The 14,623-nt window shown below is 33.0% G+C and overlaps 2 protein-coding genes across 2 annotated transcripts; one reads left to right on the top strand and one right to left on the bottom strand.

Annotated features, from left to right (window-relative positions):
* The first annotated feature begins 2,155 nt into the window (after positions 1 to 2,155).
* On the top strand, positions 2,156 to 5,671 carry LOC129940132 (uncharacterized). Its single transcript, XM_056048384.1, has 3 exons — positions 2,156 to 2,389; positions 3,638 to 5,148; positions 5,369 to 5,671. Exons 1-3 carry the CDS (start codon positions 2,287 to 2,289, stop codon positions 5,606 to 5,608), a joined length of 1,854 nt encoding a protein of 617 aa, XP_055904359.1. The 5' UTR covers positions 2,156 to 2,286; the 3' UTR covers positions 5,609 to 5,671.
* A 1,597-nt stretch (positions 5,672 to 7,268) lies between these two features.
* Positions 7,269 to 7,861, bottom strand: LOC129939829 (enhancer of yellow 2 transcription factor-like). The gene is made up of 2 exons (XM_056047993.1): positions 7,679 to 7,861; positions 7,269 to 7,610 (listed from the first exon to the last, which is right to left on the bottom strand). Exons 1-2 carry the CDS (start codon positions 7,741 to 7,743, stop codon positions 7,385 to 7,387), a joined length of 291 nt encoding a protein of 96 aa, XP_055903968.1. The 5' UTR covers positions 7,744 to 7,861; the 3' UTR covers positions 7,269 to 7,384.
* Between the last annotated feature and the right edge of the window lie 6,762 nt (positions 7,862 to 14,623).

Raw genomic sequence — 14,623 nt, 5'->3', positions numbered from 1 at the left:
AGATGATTTTGAAGATACGTTTCAGGTGGATAATAAAATTTTCTCGCAGTTGACCTTTTAAAAGCACTAGCGATTGTTTTAATGTCGATTTCGGATTTAACAACTTTTAGTTGCTCCCGATTCAAGTCTAATAGAGTTGCTGACATGGTTTTGAAAATGAGAAAGATTCATCAATCCGGTTGCAATTATTCTGGATGGATGTCAAATGCATATTTAATTTTATAGAAAGATTTAAAGGAGCACTAATATTAATTTCAACTTATTATTATTGTTTTAGTAACATTTTTTATAGATATTCCAAGTTTAGGTCCGCGTTGTTAAAATTCAAGTATGGAATAGGAAGACGTTTGGCGAATGTAAGTTCTAATAGTAAATAGTTTCAATCCACCAAGAATTCAACAAGAACATTTAAGAATCTAAATCCCTATGTTGGTTAAGGTGGTTTTAAGTTCTTTTCTTGAATTCAGGAGGATATCGGTTGTTGTGTTAAAGTAAACTCAAGAAAAACAAAAAAATCCAAGGTTTAAGTTATTTAAAGGGCGATGGAAATGAACTTTAGTAGCTCACTATTGGCACCAAATTCTAACAAGACAACGTAACCCTGCGATTTTGGAAAACAATCAATTCCCGTCAACTCGAAGAAACCTTTTTTTCCTTGTTCTATACAGTATACTTAAATAATAATTTGATGATAGAAAATCAATTGCATGCGCTATACGGATGAGTTCTGTGAAAAGCGGAAAATGAAAAATATCTCCATTTTTTTAACAAATTTAAGTTGCAGTCAAATTTTTATTTTAAGTGATTTATGAATTATTTTTTTGAATTTATTCACTGCATACAAGTCGTGTCTAAGTATTTGCAAAACAAAACTATCTTATTCCCCAAACCACTTTAGTAAATCTTATCATTAATAACGAATTACTAATCAATTATTTGTTTTAAAAAGTAAGTAGCTGAAGCACCACCATATAACATCCCCAAAATGGTTTAAGGGCTTGGACCCAACCCTCTACAAAAAATTCTACTGCAGGTATAGAAGGCAGCTGATGCTTTTTTCTCACTTTTTAGTTTAATTTACGATCGAGAACCAGTCCAAGAAACTTCTTCATTTAGCTCGGTCCCTAACTAGATGTCTGCAGCCTCACGCTCCAAGTTGGGTGAGCTCACTTTCCACTTTGGCGCACCACCTGATTCGCGGCATTGATCTACTGCGCTGTCCTGTGGCTGTGTATTCGAAAACTTTCCCGGCAGTCCATGTGCTTTATGTGAACAAGCCATCTTAGTAATTGGACTTTTACCCTTCTGGCTAAGTCTACGTCGCTGTACAGCCCGTACAGATCGTCGTTCCATCTTCTTCTCCACTCCCCTTCGATGCATACGGGGCCGTAAATCAAACGAAGAATTTTTCTCTCGAACCGACCAAAGGTGCTTTCATCCGCTTTTGTCATAGTCCATATTTCTGCACCGTATAGCAGGAGGGGGATGACAAGGGTCTTATATAGCGACACTTTGGTCCCTCGAGAGAAGACTTTACCATTCAATTGCTTTCTGGCCAAATTACTGAGCACATTAAGACGTAGAAGTTCACAAAATGTAGGTTTAAATTTCCCTGAAGCCAGCGTTTAAATGGTCTTTATTTCGAACTTTAGAAATGTATTCCAGAAATTTCGTTCACCAAATTAAAAGCAATTGATTTGATTTATTTTAAATGTAAAAGGAATAATAAATGTGAAATAAAAAAGTAGTTAGTCATAAAATTTCCTTAACAAAACTCAAATGAAAACATTGATATAAATATCGTTAATAGCTCTATTTGCGGGGCTCCTGGTACCTATTAATACCCACTAGAATACGTGATATTTATTATGGCATCTTATTTCTATTGAAACGCAACTTTCAATTTCGTTACTACAATGTTATCATTAGGTTAATCAAAACTGAGATTTATACTATGTTTGTTTTTCTTTTTTTATTTTGTAATTCTTGTCACGTTTCAAAAATAACGGTTATAATGTACAACCAATTTAAATTGATGGAGATGAGATTGTGAATCACTGATATTAATGAATTCTATGAATCAACATGGTTTAATGTTATGTACCATTGTTCATGTTTAATTCAAATCATCCCGCCTTCACATTGCACTTATTTTCTACTGACTTAGTACTTCTGATCAGTATTAAAGCTTTTAATACTTTGGAAATGTCTTTTATTTACCGAGTAAGGTCCAACTTAGAGGAAGTATTTTTGTCTTCAAGCGAAGTTATAAGTGATCGTTGAAAAATGACTATTATAAGATTTGAAATCCTAAGAACTCTTGTGCGAGTAATGTTTATAGTTATCTTAAGTTTTGCGGTAGTTAATATAAAATGTGTTTCGGGAAAAGGTAAATAATGCAATTTTTATGTTAAAATAAAAAACTCTTTACAAAAAAAAACTAGAATCAAAAGAAGTGTTTTAAAAACGTCAGCCTGCTGAAATAATTCGAAAATAATATACATAATGCATTTTCCTTGGATCTTAAAAATGTTGTTTTAGTGTGATATTTACCATAAACATTCAAACAGAGTATTAAAGTTGTGATGTTCTATAATTTGTTCTTGCGGGATCACTAGGTACATTTTTTGATAATTAAACGATTGGAAATGTTCTTTTATTATACCCATTCAAAAATTCGGATCCAAGAAAGATGTTCCCGATAATCGTCCTATAAGTAAGCTCTCAACGATTCCGAAGTTATTTAAGAAAATCGTTTTACTTACATATGTAAAGATCTCATTTTGCCGTTTCATCATGTTTTTTTTTCTGGAAGATCAACAGCAACTAATCTAACCATTCTCTGCAATGAGACAACAAGTAGCCTTGAATATGGCTTAACTTGGACCTTTTCTTCTGATTGTTAATGATACTCCTTAAATCTTCTTTGTCTTATGTTTTCTGACGTCATTAAATTGTTAAAATGTTTTAAAGTGGCATTTGATGTTAAACGCTTTAGATAGTTTAGTTAGCTGGTGTTCTACACAAAAGTTACACCATAATGTGTCTAAATGTCATTATATAATCTTCTGTCGTAACTTTAAATTATCAAACTTTTCTTATCCAATAAATGGTGTCAATCTTAAATGGTCCCAAAAAAGGATCTTTGATCAGAAACTAACTCTTTCTCTTCACGTCGACTTCATTGTAGCTAGAAAGCTACGTGATTCCAAAGCATTTTCTAACCTTTTTACACTCAAGACGTTATATTACTTCTATGTAAGACCAGTTCTTGTTCCGTGTATGTTTATGCTGGTGGTTAGCTTGTAACTATTTACCTAATCGTAAAAATAGTCCACAAGATTATACTTTATTAACATTACGTATAATTAATAAATAATTATTTTTAATAACTACTAAAATATAATTCTATCTGAAAAAGGTATCATTTACTTTTAGAAATTCAAAGCCTAATTCTGGCATTATTTTATTCTATAACATGTTGGTTTTTAAACATACCGAATTATGTTATGTATGAGTCAGGCATATGTATTTATATTATTCTCGTGTCTTGAAATTGTAGAGTGAACAATTTATCCTGCATCAATCATCGTTCCACAATATTTTTCTAATATAATCTTTTTTGTTTTGTTTATAGAATCATATATAAGGTCAGCTAAATCTATTGACTACTCCAATTTTATTAATCACGAATTAAAAAAATATGATTCGGATTTCTTCAGTCATCCTTGCAAAAGAAAATGTCTTCCAGGAGTTCATATGACATGTTTTTATAAATTAGTAGTACACTTCTATGAAACGATGGGTCCCAACTGCAAACGTTGTGTTACAGATAGAAATACCTGTTCTCGAGATAATTGTATATTTGCTGATGGCATCAATTCAGCTGTTGTGGCAGTGAACAAAATGCTTCCAGGGCCACCAATTGAAGTTTGTGAAAACGATACAATAATTGCGGACGTTGTCAATCAAATGACCGAAGCTACAACTATGCACTGGCATGGTGTTCACATGAGCGAAACCCCCGAAATGGATGGGGCACCGTTTATCACTCAATACCCTATAAATCCTGGAGAATCCTATCGATATAAATTTACTGCCGATCGTAGTGGTACAATTTGGTATCACAGTCACAGTCATTGGCAGAGGGGACTGGGAGCTGCTGGAAGCATGGTTATCCGACAGCCAAGGATCTTCAATGTACATGCTGATTTATACGACTACGATTTAACTGAACACACAATAATGATTCAAGACATAGTCTATAACTATGATTTCGAAAAACTCTCAAACATTTTGATAAACGGTAAGGGACGAAACCATCTTGCCAACGAAAATCAACCGTCAAGGTATGAGAAATTCGATGTGGTTCGCGGTAATCGTTATCGTTTTCGAGTGATCTTTAATGGAGTTTTCAATTGTCCCATCGAATTTTCGATTGATAATCATCGTCTTCTGATCATAAGCACTGATGGCAATGACATTGAGCCAGTAGTAGCTACTTCATTCTTTATGACGTCGGCAGAAAGGTTTGACTTTGTATTGCATGCCGATCGATACATTCAAAACTACTGGGTAAGGGTAAGAGGTTACACTAACTGCAGCATTGACAATCTCTATCAAGGAGCTATCTTAAACTATCAAGGAGCCCATACCCTAAATAATGAACCTCCAGAGAAATTGAATTATGATTACAAATTGAAGGGAGTTAAAGTCAATCCAATAGATCGCAGAGACTTGAGTAGCAAAAGTCTTGCAATAACCGATCTTCGGTCTCTTCGTCCTGTCGAATGGTATGAATCAACTAAATTTGAAACATTTTATTCAAGCTTTGGCACCTATGAACGCAACGGAGAACTTGAAATGCAAATCGATAATATCACATATCAAATGCCAGGGCTATCGCTCCTACAATCAAAAGATTTATTAAATACATTCATGTTTTGTAATAAAACCACTCTGGCCGAGGCTGGAAGAGATTGCTCGCGGGAGGCATGTCGATGTGTAAATGTGCTGTCACTTCCCGCATTTGCACCAATTGAGCTAATTGTTGTAAATTTTATGGGTGGAACACATCCTTTTCATATTCACGGATATACTTTTAGAGTCGTTGGACAGGGTATTCTACCAGAAGAAAACTTATGGAGGGTAAGTAAAACCAAAAAACACTTGAACAGGTCCCAAACGAGAAGAGTCGTACTGCAAATGACCAAAGAGCAAAAGTTTCTATGTGTAAATATTTAACTTTAAACTAGATCCAATGATTCATTTTTTTGCCATTCGTTGTACGAAATTTTTCCAGTGGATCCTCTTATTGAGGCCACATAGCATTAAACGATATTATGTTATACATTATTTTATCTTTTAGATTGAAGAATATGACCGAAGAGGGCTTTTAAATAGAAATCATTTCTTCCCAGTAGAAAAAGATTCAGTCCAAATTCCAGGCTTTGGTTACATAATAATCCGATTTTTGAGCAACAATCCCGGATACTGGATGTATCATTGTCATATAGAAAATCATTCAATACTTGGTATGATGGCTGTACTTCAAATAGGTGAACCTAATCAAATGAAGAATACATTAAAATCAACACTAAAATGTTAGTTGTTATAACAGAGATTGTGAACTTTTAGTAAATCTTAGTATTATTTATATTTAAATTAATAAACCTCATGAACAAAAATGAAAAAATAAACAGATTAAAGTTTGTATTTTATTGTTGTTTAAGATTTAAGTTAATTGGTACACGTAGTGGTGCATTAAGTTCAGTAACAAACATAAAAGACCATAAGAGTAGAATCATATTTTTTCTATTCATTGTTTTTGAATTTATTTGGTCATAATATTAGTTTAATTAAAAAATAATAGTTTTACTCAAAATTACCGACCTTAGCTTTAATGCCAGTTCCTTAACGCTGTGACCATTGACCTATAGAGGCACACTCTTAATTCTTAGGGATTTAAATGTGGACTTCCAGAGCCGATCTTAATCTTCCTTAAAACCTACTATACTGACCCTAAGACACTTTTGTCTTATCTTGGCTTTGTTTCTCTAACCAGAATTTTGTAGACGAATTTATCTACCTCAATTGAAAAGGGTATTTGATAACAACTCACCAAAATCTTTACCACTTCTTCTCTATAGTTCAACTTGTCAATCGTTTTCACAATTATTCCCTAACTTGCGCTATGTGACACTTTGGACTGATACTTTCAATCAAACCGTTACAGAAGGGTGGTGATGGTTAAGTTTGACCCTTAGAACGATAAATTGTATCGTTTTCTTTGTTTTAAACTTTTTCGACGTTAAAAATCTTTCCATTGGAAAAAAAGAATGATTTTATGGTTATTTATTGCGTGCTACAGTAAAAGCCCTTTGACTGTTTCCTTTTGGAGTTGAGGTGTTAACAAATGATCTGTAAAGCGTCGATGGTCCTTTATGTGAAGAGGCTTTTATCTTTCTCTTCAGAAGGGGTTTTATTGGTATTCGTTTTGGTGCTGCATTCATAAACGGGCAAATGTTGAAAACGCGGGGACAACTACTTTTTTGGCTGGTTCCAGTTTTTTTTTAACTAAAAAATTTCGCCATTTTCTCATTCCTAATTATATGTTAGGTAATTATTGCGATTCTATTTTCCTTAGGGTCGCACTTCATGGTAAAACTGAAACCAAATTTACATTTATACTTTGCTTCGCAGATAACCATTTTAAACCAAATGAATGTTTTGAGCAACAAGGTCTTGAAATTTTGTAACAGAATTTGTAGCACAATTACATATTTATGTCGTACAAGATGTATGGAGATTTTGAATCCTGTATTACTAAAGTTTTTTATCATAAAATAAAAACCGAGTTCGGTTACGGTTCTTAATATTAGTTACCTTCTTTAGCTTACTGTCGATTTCTGAAAATTATATATTTTAATTATTTTAACCCAAAAGATAAATACAAATAATGTTTACTTATTCTCCTTTTGACTTTTACTAACATACATTTTGCTTTCTTGACTTTTTCTTTTTACGGGAGAGCTTTGAACATTGAACTATTGATTTGTTTATAATAAGGGAATAGGTACAAACATATATTCATATGAAATCAAAATCACGCATCAAATCATAAAAACCACATCAAAGGTTTTGAAAATGTTTGGTCCACATAACGTTAGTGAGGTTACTGGGTTCAAAACTGGGTCCTTTATCATATTTGCTTAAATGCAATAAGGACTTAGCACTCTTGTTAGTTTTTCAGTCGAAAAAGCCTTGCCTTTGGTTGTTTGCGTTCAAAACAATTTATTTTATTTATTTTGTGTTTATTAGAGGGATTAAAATTTAAAATCTACTCATCTATTGAATTTATGAATAATTATTATTTTAAATTGTTTTAAATATCAAGACCTTCTTGTGCAGCAAGTATTGCTTTGATCTTCATTAGAAGTTCCTTTTTGATGGCATCCGGAACTATGGAACGAGCATTTGGAGTTACCTCTGCTACTAATTGCTCGATCTTGATGTTTCCACCATTTTCTCTTATTTTATTACGGCACATTAGTTTGACCTGATCTTTCCATCCGCATTCAGCGAGACGATTGCATAGCAAATCCTTAAGCCTGTTGAGTTGAAAGAAATCTTTGTTCTTTTTCTGTGGCCAGAAGTAATTTATATCGAAAATACTCACTTTGATCGGTCACCGCTTAAAATAGTTGCTTGATCGACAGTTTTGGTAAGAGCCATTGAGGACATGTGTAAATATTTTAACTAACACCGTTAATTAAACAAAAAACTATTTCACACAATTTCAATTTACAAAAGCATCAAATCATGAAATTAAATCAAAATATTTACAGAAGCTGTCAGTTTTAGTTGTCAGGTTCGGATTCGGACTGTTTCGGAGTGTCAAACCGAGTGCAATGTATTACCGTCTCAGCTTAAAAAGTGTGTTAAGTAGCATTTGTGTTTTTTAACAGCAGCACATTTTAAATTAATGTTCAACATTAAAAAAGTTTTTTTTTATTTTTGAAAAATTGGAAGATAATTTTATCGAAAGATGACAAAGAATATAAACATTTATTTTAGAAGTGGAAAAAGAGGTCGTTAAAAAACAATACAAAAAATAAAAAGTGACAAAATAATGAAGCAGACAATGACAACTATCTTGCAAAGTTTGTTCATGCGTCCAATCCTTTTCAACTTTTGTTTGTAGGTATAATTTTTTGTTGTATTGCCAGATAGTGTCCTCTTTTTTGTTCCATTTTTGTTGTTTTTAAACTTTTGTTGTTGTTTCCTGCAACACCAATTATTAATTAGGTGATGGTGTTGGCAAGAATATCCAATTAGCGGACTTTCGTCCAACTATTTGAAAACACTAAAAATTGAATGATTAGAAGAGTTTAAACGATTGCAAGAAGTAAGCCATTTTTTTTTGATAAAAAATGTGCTGATGATTGGTTAAATTTTTGTTTGTAACTTTTGACAGATAAAACTGGGTGTTTACATAGTTGAGATAAACCCTTTTTTTGCGCACAATCTACCAATATAGGAAGATCTTTAATCGGGTATACTTAGCTGTACCTTATATAGACCTGTTCTCTTATACATTTTCTGCTGTGAATAATAAAAGAAACTCTGCCCTGAAGATCTTTTATAATTGGCAATTTAATGTAACCATATAATTGAATGTCGCATATGTGTTTCTCGTAAATAGTTACAATCTATCCATTGGAGTTTCAAATTGAATTGAAAAACTATATGAACAAACATACATCGGAATCATTTTTTAATTTAAGTTAAATTAAAGTTGTTTTGTGCTTTTGTCTACTAAAAAAAATAATTTTTTTTTATTAACATCTTTACAATTATCTTCGTATTACAACAATTTCCTAACGATACCGAATATTAATATCGTCTTTTATTTCATATCTAAGATATTTTATGATAAAACATATCATGTCAGACAAAATAAAATCGAAGACAATGTCAAAGAAAAGAGATGGTTAGATTATTTTTCCTCCAGTAAGAAATAAAGAGAGCAAACGATACAAACAAATAATATTTGTTGTGCATTTTAAGTAGTTACCTAAGTTTAAAGAACATTTTATGTTTTGAATTATGTCACTTGCTTCAAAAGGAATACATTAAACTATAAAATAAGTAAAGCTATTAAATTTTGCTTTGACATTCGGAGCATTCATTAAGCTAGTGACTACGTAGTCAAGGTATTCTGATTGGCTAAATTCAACTTCAGAATGAGCTGAAATTCACCCCCCTCCCCCAACGTAGTGTAAACCTTTTGGCTACAAAGTTAGTAGACACTGGACATTTCGAAATCAGCTGTTTGTTAAGGAGACACGCATTCGAATGAAATCACTCACAAAATGTATAGTTTTTCAAAAACAATAGTCCTTGGAAAGCATTGTACTAACGAAAAACGCGAAATTATTAAAAATATGATCCGAGAAGGTAAAATATATGCAGAAGTTCTGCATATTGTTGACTTTTTAAACAAGATTATTTAAAATTCATTAATATATACATCAAAAACCAAACCTTGTAGACCAAAACTATTTATGACGACATCTCTCATCACGCGCCTTGTCCGAGAGAGGCATACAAATTCCTTTAACCCTGTCACTGAGCTCAAAAAAGAGCTGAATATTACAGCTCGTTCGTTGAGGGAACACAATTTATCATAAAAGTACCCATTTCAATTTCAAAACATGCTTAAAATCATGGGAAGATGAAAGCCATGGAAGTTCCAGCAAAAACCACTCTTGACTTGTTTTTTTCCTCTGATTCTGATAAATACTCTATTAGTGTTCTATCTTCTCAAATGTGACCACCGTGTTATATCTGCAAATTACTCGTGTAAAAATTTTCTAGTTAAAGAAAGAGCTGGACGGTATCGATAATTATTTCAGGATTTTTAACTGGCCACTATGCTTCCTCGAAAGTTACGTTGACGCCACTGCGTAAGCTTTTTCGTTACTAGTGGATGGAAAATTTGTCCAGCCCATTCTCCAAAAATGGGGAATCTCTCTTACATCCCTTCTTTCCAAGATTGAAAGCTTCTTAATGACCGACAGTACGGCGTTCGCAGCAATAGGTCAACTGGTGATCCAACCAATTCTTACATGTGTTCGAGAAAGTAAGATTATTGCACTTGATATTTAAAAAGCATATGATAAGTTTTAGCATCAGGCTCTCTTATCGAAAATGCGTGTCTATATTCTAACAGGTTTACGAAATATGCGCAAATTTCAATAAATTTTCATCAAAATAAAATACCCTTTAATAATAACGCCTTTTTTGTAAATGTTCAAGTCTCTACTACTTCAAATAAAACTTTTCTGGTAGTAGTAGTAAGGTAGGTCATCAAAATAATTTTTCTATAGCTATTTCAATGTCATCTCTGCAACCACTAAACTTGCATTATTAAGAAAAATAACATATGCGCACTGATAAATCGAACTGATGCTTTTTACTACTGCAAGTTTTTGTATACCTATAAATACGCATTTTTCACATCCTAGAATCACACATTTCGAAAAAGTGACATGAAACAAACCTTTCCCGGGATAGCGAGCAAAATGGCATGTATATAAAGAAATTGGGTGGCGCAACAGTCCGTTGTGAACCAGGGCCTAGTGACTTACAACTCGCAACCATTCCTGTGTGCGTGTACATACTGTTGTCAGGAATGGAAGGGACCTATAATTTTAAGCCGAATCCGAACGGCTAATTTAAGAAAGTACTTTTTCATGACAAGAATTACTCTTGAACCCGCGAAAATTATTTTTTTTTAAAATTAAGGTGGCACAGGCAGGGATTGAACCCAGACCCCTTGCATGACAGTCCAACGCACTTTTTTTTTTTAAATTAATTTTTATTAATTCAATCTGAAACCTATCTTATAAAAAAAAAAATGGGGTGGCGCAACAGTCCGTTGTGAACCAGGGCCTAGTGAATTACAACTCTCAACCATTCCTGTGTGCGAGTACTGTTGTCAGGAATGGAAGGGACCTACAATTTAAGGCCGAATCCGAACAGCTAGTTTGAGAAAGCAAACCTATCTTATAGGTAGACAAAAATTCATAAAACTAGCCTAATTATCCATAACTTACAACTAACTTAATGGTCCCATACGGACACTCTAAGTTAAACTATAACACTTAAAACTAATGCCTTTCGGCCCTAAGATCTATTTTACTTCATTTAAATTTTATTAACTTCCCATAGAAAGTTATTGTAATGGGTCCGATTTGTCAAATTGAAAATTTTGACATTTCTCGACGTTTCAAGGTTCCTAGAGCCGAAATAAAAGATTTTTAGAAAGATGTCTGTGCGTGCGTGTGTACGTACGTTTGTACGTCCGTACATCCGTACGTTCACGACGTTTTTTTCGTCGTCCATAGCTCAAGAACCAGAAGAGATATCGATTTCAAATAAATTTTGTTATACAGATAATAAGGCAGAAAGATGCAGAAAGGGCTCTCAACAAAATTGTGTGGGTGGTTTTTTTTACCATAGCAGTTTGAAAAAAGGTGAAAATTTTGGTTAACCCTAAATATCTTACGAACCAAAAACGCTAGAGACTTGAATTAAAGTTTGTATAATATATTGTAACGTGATACCAAACAGGTATATTTTTTGAAAAAAATCAATATAACGGTTTTTTTATAAATCAATAAAACTGAAACAAAAAATTTGTCACCTCTAAAATTTTACGACTGAAATATGATTTCATCTCTAAAACAATTTAGTTCAACGACGAATAATGCTTTTGACATCTAATAAAATTTTGAGAAAAATTTAATTGACAGTTTTTTTACCAAAAAAAAACCTAAAAAAAAATGTATGAAAGTTGGTAAAAATTGATTTTCGACTCAAATATCTTTTCAAAACTTTGAGATATTGGCTTTAATTTACTTTTACCTTTCAAAAATATTGTTGTCAATATTCAGTTAAAGTTTGAAAAAAATCGAACTAACAGTTTTTTATAAAAAAATTAAGAAAAGTTGGTAAAAAATGATTTTCGACTCAAATATCTTTTAAAAATTTTGTGATAATAACTTGTAATTAATTTTTTCTTATAAGAAATATTGTTTTCAACATTAAGACAAATTTTGAGAAAAATCGAATTGACAGTTTTTTTTACAAAAAATAAAAACCTAAAACAAAAATGTATAAAAGTTGGTAAAAATTGATTTTCGACTCAAATATCTCTTCAAAAATTTTAAATATTGGCTTCAAACTAATTTTATCTTATAAGAAATATTGTTTTCAACATTTGGTAAAATTTTTAAAAAATTCGAATTGACAGTTTTTTTACAAAATATAAAACTCTAAAAAAAAACAATACTAAAACTTGGTAAAAATTTACTTAAGACTCAAATAGCTTTTCATTAATTAAAAATATTGGCTTCAAACTTATTTTATTTCACAGAAAATATTGTTTTCGATATTCCGTAATTTTTATATAAAAATCCAACAGTCCGTTTTTTCATAAAAAATAAAATCTACAAAAAATAGTACCCAAATTTGGTAAAAATTGATACGAGTACATATAGACAAACTTTTAAGCAAGACAAATCGACAGACCGGATAGGAAGTTATCAGTGTGGGTCGCATCCAAGCCTCTTTTTTATTTTTGTATTTATTAGAAAAGTTGAAAAAAAACTAATATCAATATGCTTTTTTATTTTTACTTACAAACTACTTAAAATAAGGTCCTTAATATAAAACTTAAAACTAACTTAAACTACCTATTCTACCTATAAACTACTTAAAACTAGAACAACCACAGCAGCAAATCTAACTATCTAACATTTTTGTGTTTTCATATTTTTGCAGTCCAACGCACTAACCATCATGCCACGGGTACTACAAAAAATGGCATGTATAGTTAGTTAAAAGCGTTTTTTTATTTACATTTTTATTACATTTTAATTTATTGAACCATACAAATTTATATACATTTGGCTTAATTCTAACATAAATAATATTTAACAATAACTTTAACTAAAACATTTGTTGGCACAAAGAGGGCCTAACTTTATACATTGATGAAATTCAAAAATTTAACATGTGTTTAACATGAAATCGATGGCTAAAAAAAAAGTGTCGTTGGCGAGGTTCATCTCGGGTTGTTCAGTCCCGGTTGTCCTGATGGAGGTTGGTTGGGTGTGGCGGTGTTCAGCCGCGGTAGTATGCTGACTCCAGGCCAGCATAGAAGGAGACGTCGTCGTCAGTGGGGAGTTTGTCCAAGATATCCATACCACAAAGGTATCTCGGGTCCGGGTGTCGTTCCTGATTGGCCATCCTTCTCATTAATTGGTTAGGGTGGCTGGCGACTTTGGTGATTATCTTCCTTGCTGCCTGTGCAAGGAATTGGTCAAGTGGCTTGATTTCAGCTTCTTCGTAGACTCTACTATTGCTATAGTGCTTCTGTCGTTGACTGTCGAATTGTAGATCGGTGCATATCCTTAGTATCTTCCTCTCGAAGACATGAAGTCTTTCCATTGCAGTTTTTGATATGGTGAACCATATCGGAAAACCGTAGGTGATAACCGGTCTTAGCAGTTGTTTGTATATCACCATTTTCGTTGGTTTACTTAATCCAGTTTTCTTCTTCAAGAGAGGATGAACTCGATGGAGTGCGATGTTGGCTTTTGTTATCACAGCCTTGGAGTGAGGGTTGAAGCGCAGCAGCTCATTGAAGTGTATTCCCAGGTATTTGGCAGATTTCTTGGCTTTAATCCTTGATCCATCCGGGAACGTCAGAACAAGTTTTCGGGCCACTGCCGCCGATCTACAGCGGCTGTTGTTGGTGGCAGGTCTTCGGAAGCATACCAGTTCCGATTTGGAGGTATTTATCCTTATTCCCCACTTCTGGTAGTACTCGTAAAGTCTGCTTATGTGTGCTTCTACTCTTCGGGCTGCGATAGTAGGAAACATGGAGGACGAATAGGTGAGTGAGTCATCCGCAAACAGCAGGTTCTCACAATCCGTTGGCACTGGCTGGTCAGATGTCATCAGGCTGTAGAGGAACGGTCCAAGTTTCGATCCTTGGGCGATTCCAGCCTTTACGTCTCTAATCGTTGACTTGCAACTGTCTATTTCTACGAAGAATTTTCTAAAAGAAAGAAAAGAAAACAACATTTTTATTATTGGCTGTAGGATATTAAAAATTCGGAGCTTATGGATGAGGGCATCAATCCATACGCTGTCTTTTTTTTATTTATTTGCTTTTTTAAGTATATCTGGCATTTCGACACAAATTAAAATTTTATTTTTAAAGTGATAAGGATTTAAAGTGTTTAGAAATTTCATAAAACTTTTCTCAAAGTCTGCTTGGAACGAATATGCACAATAAATTCGTTTAAAGATGCACTGAAATCGCAGTTTTTTACTCTGGGTTCTTATAACCCATGTTGCAAATAGTACTTACATTGATAAGACACTATTGATTTTTGGAAAATCTCTGAAGTAATACCAGAGAAAGGAGTCTGCAGAATTTTTATCGAGAGAACAGATAAGGACGATGATTATTGCCTGGATATTGATGCTTAGAGTGAGATACCAAGCGAAACTACCAATATTTGGGAAGAAAATAAATTTCATCTTG

This window comes from Eupeodes corollae, chromosome 1 (assembly GCF_945859685.1).
Source record: "Eupeodes corollae chromosome 1, idEupCoro1.1, whole genome shotgun sequence".
NCBI classification, from domain to species: domain Eukaryota; kingdom Metazoa; phylum Arthropoda; class Insecta; order Diptera; family Syrphidae; genus Eupeodes; species Eupeodes corollae.
The sequence above is the reverse complement of the archived record's forward strand: the minus strand, read 5'-3'. Positions and strand labels throughout refer to the sequence as shown.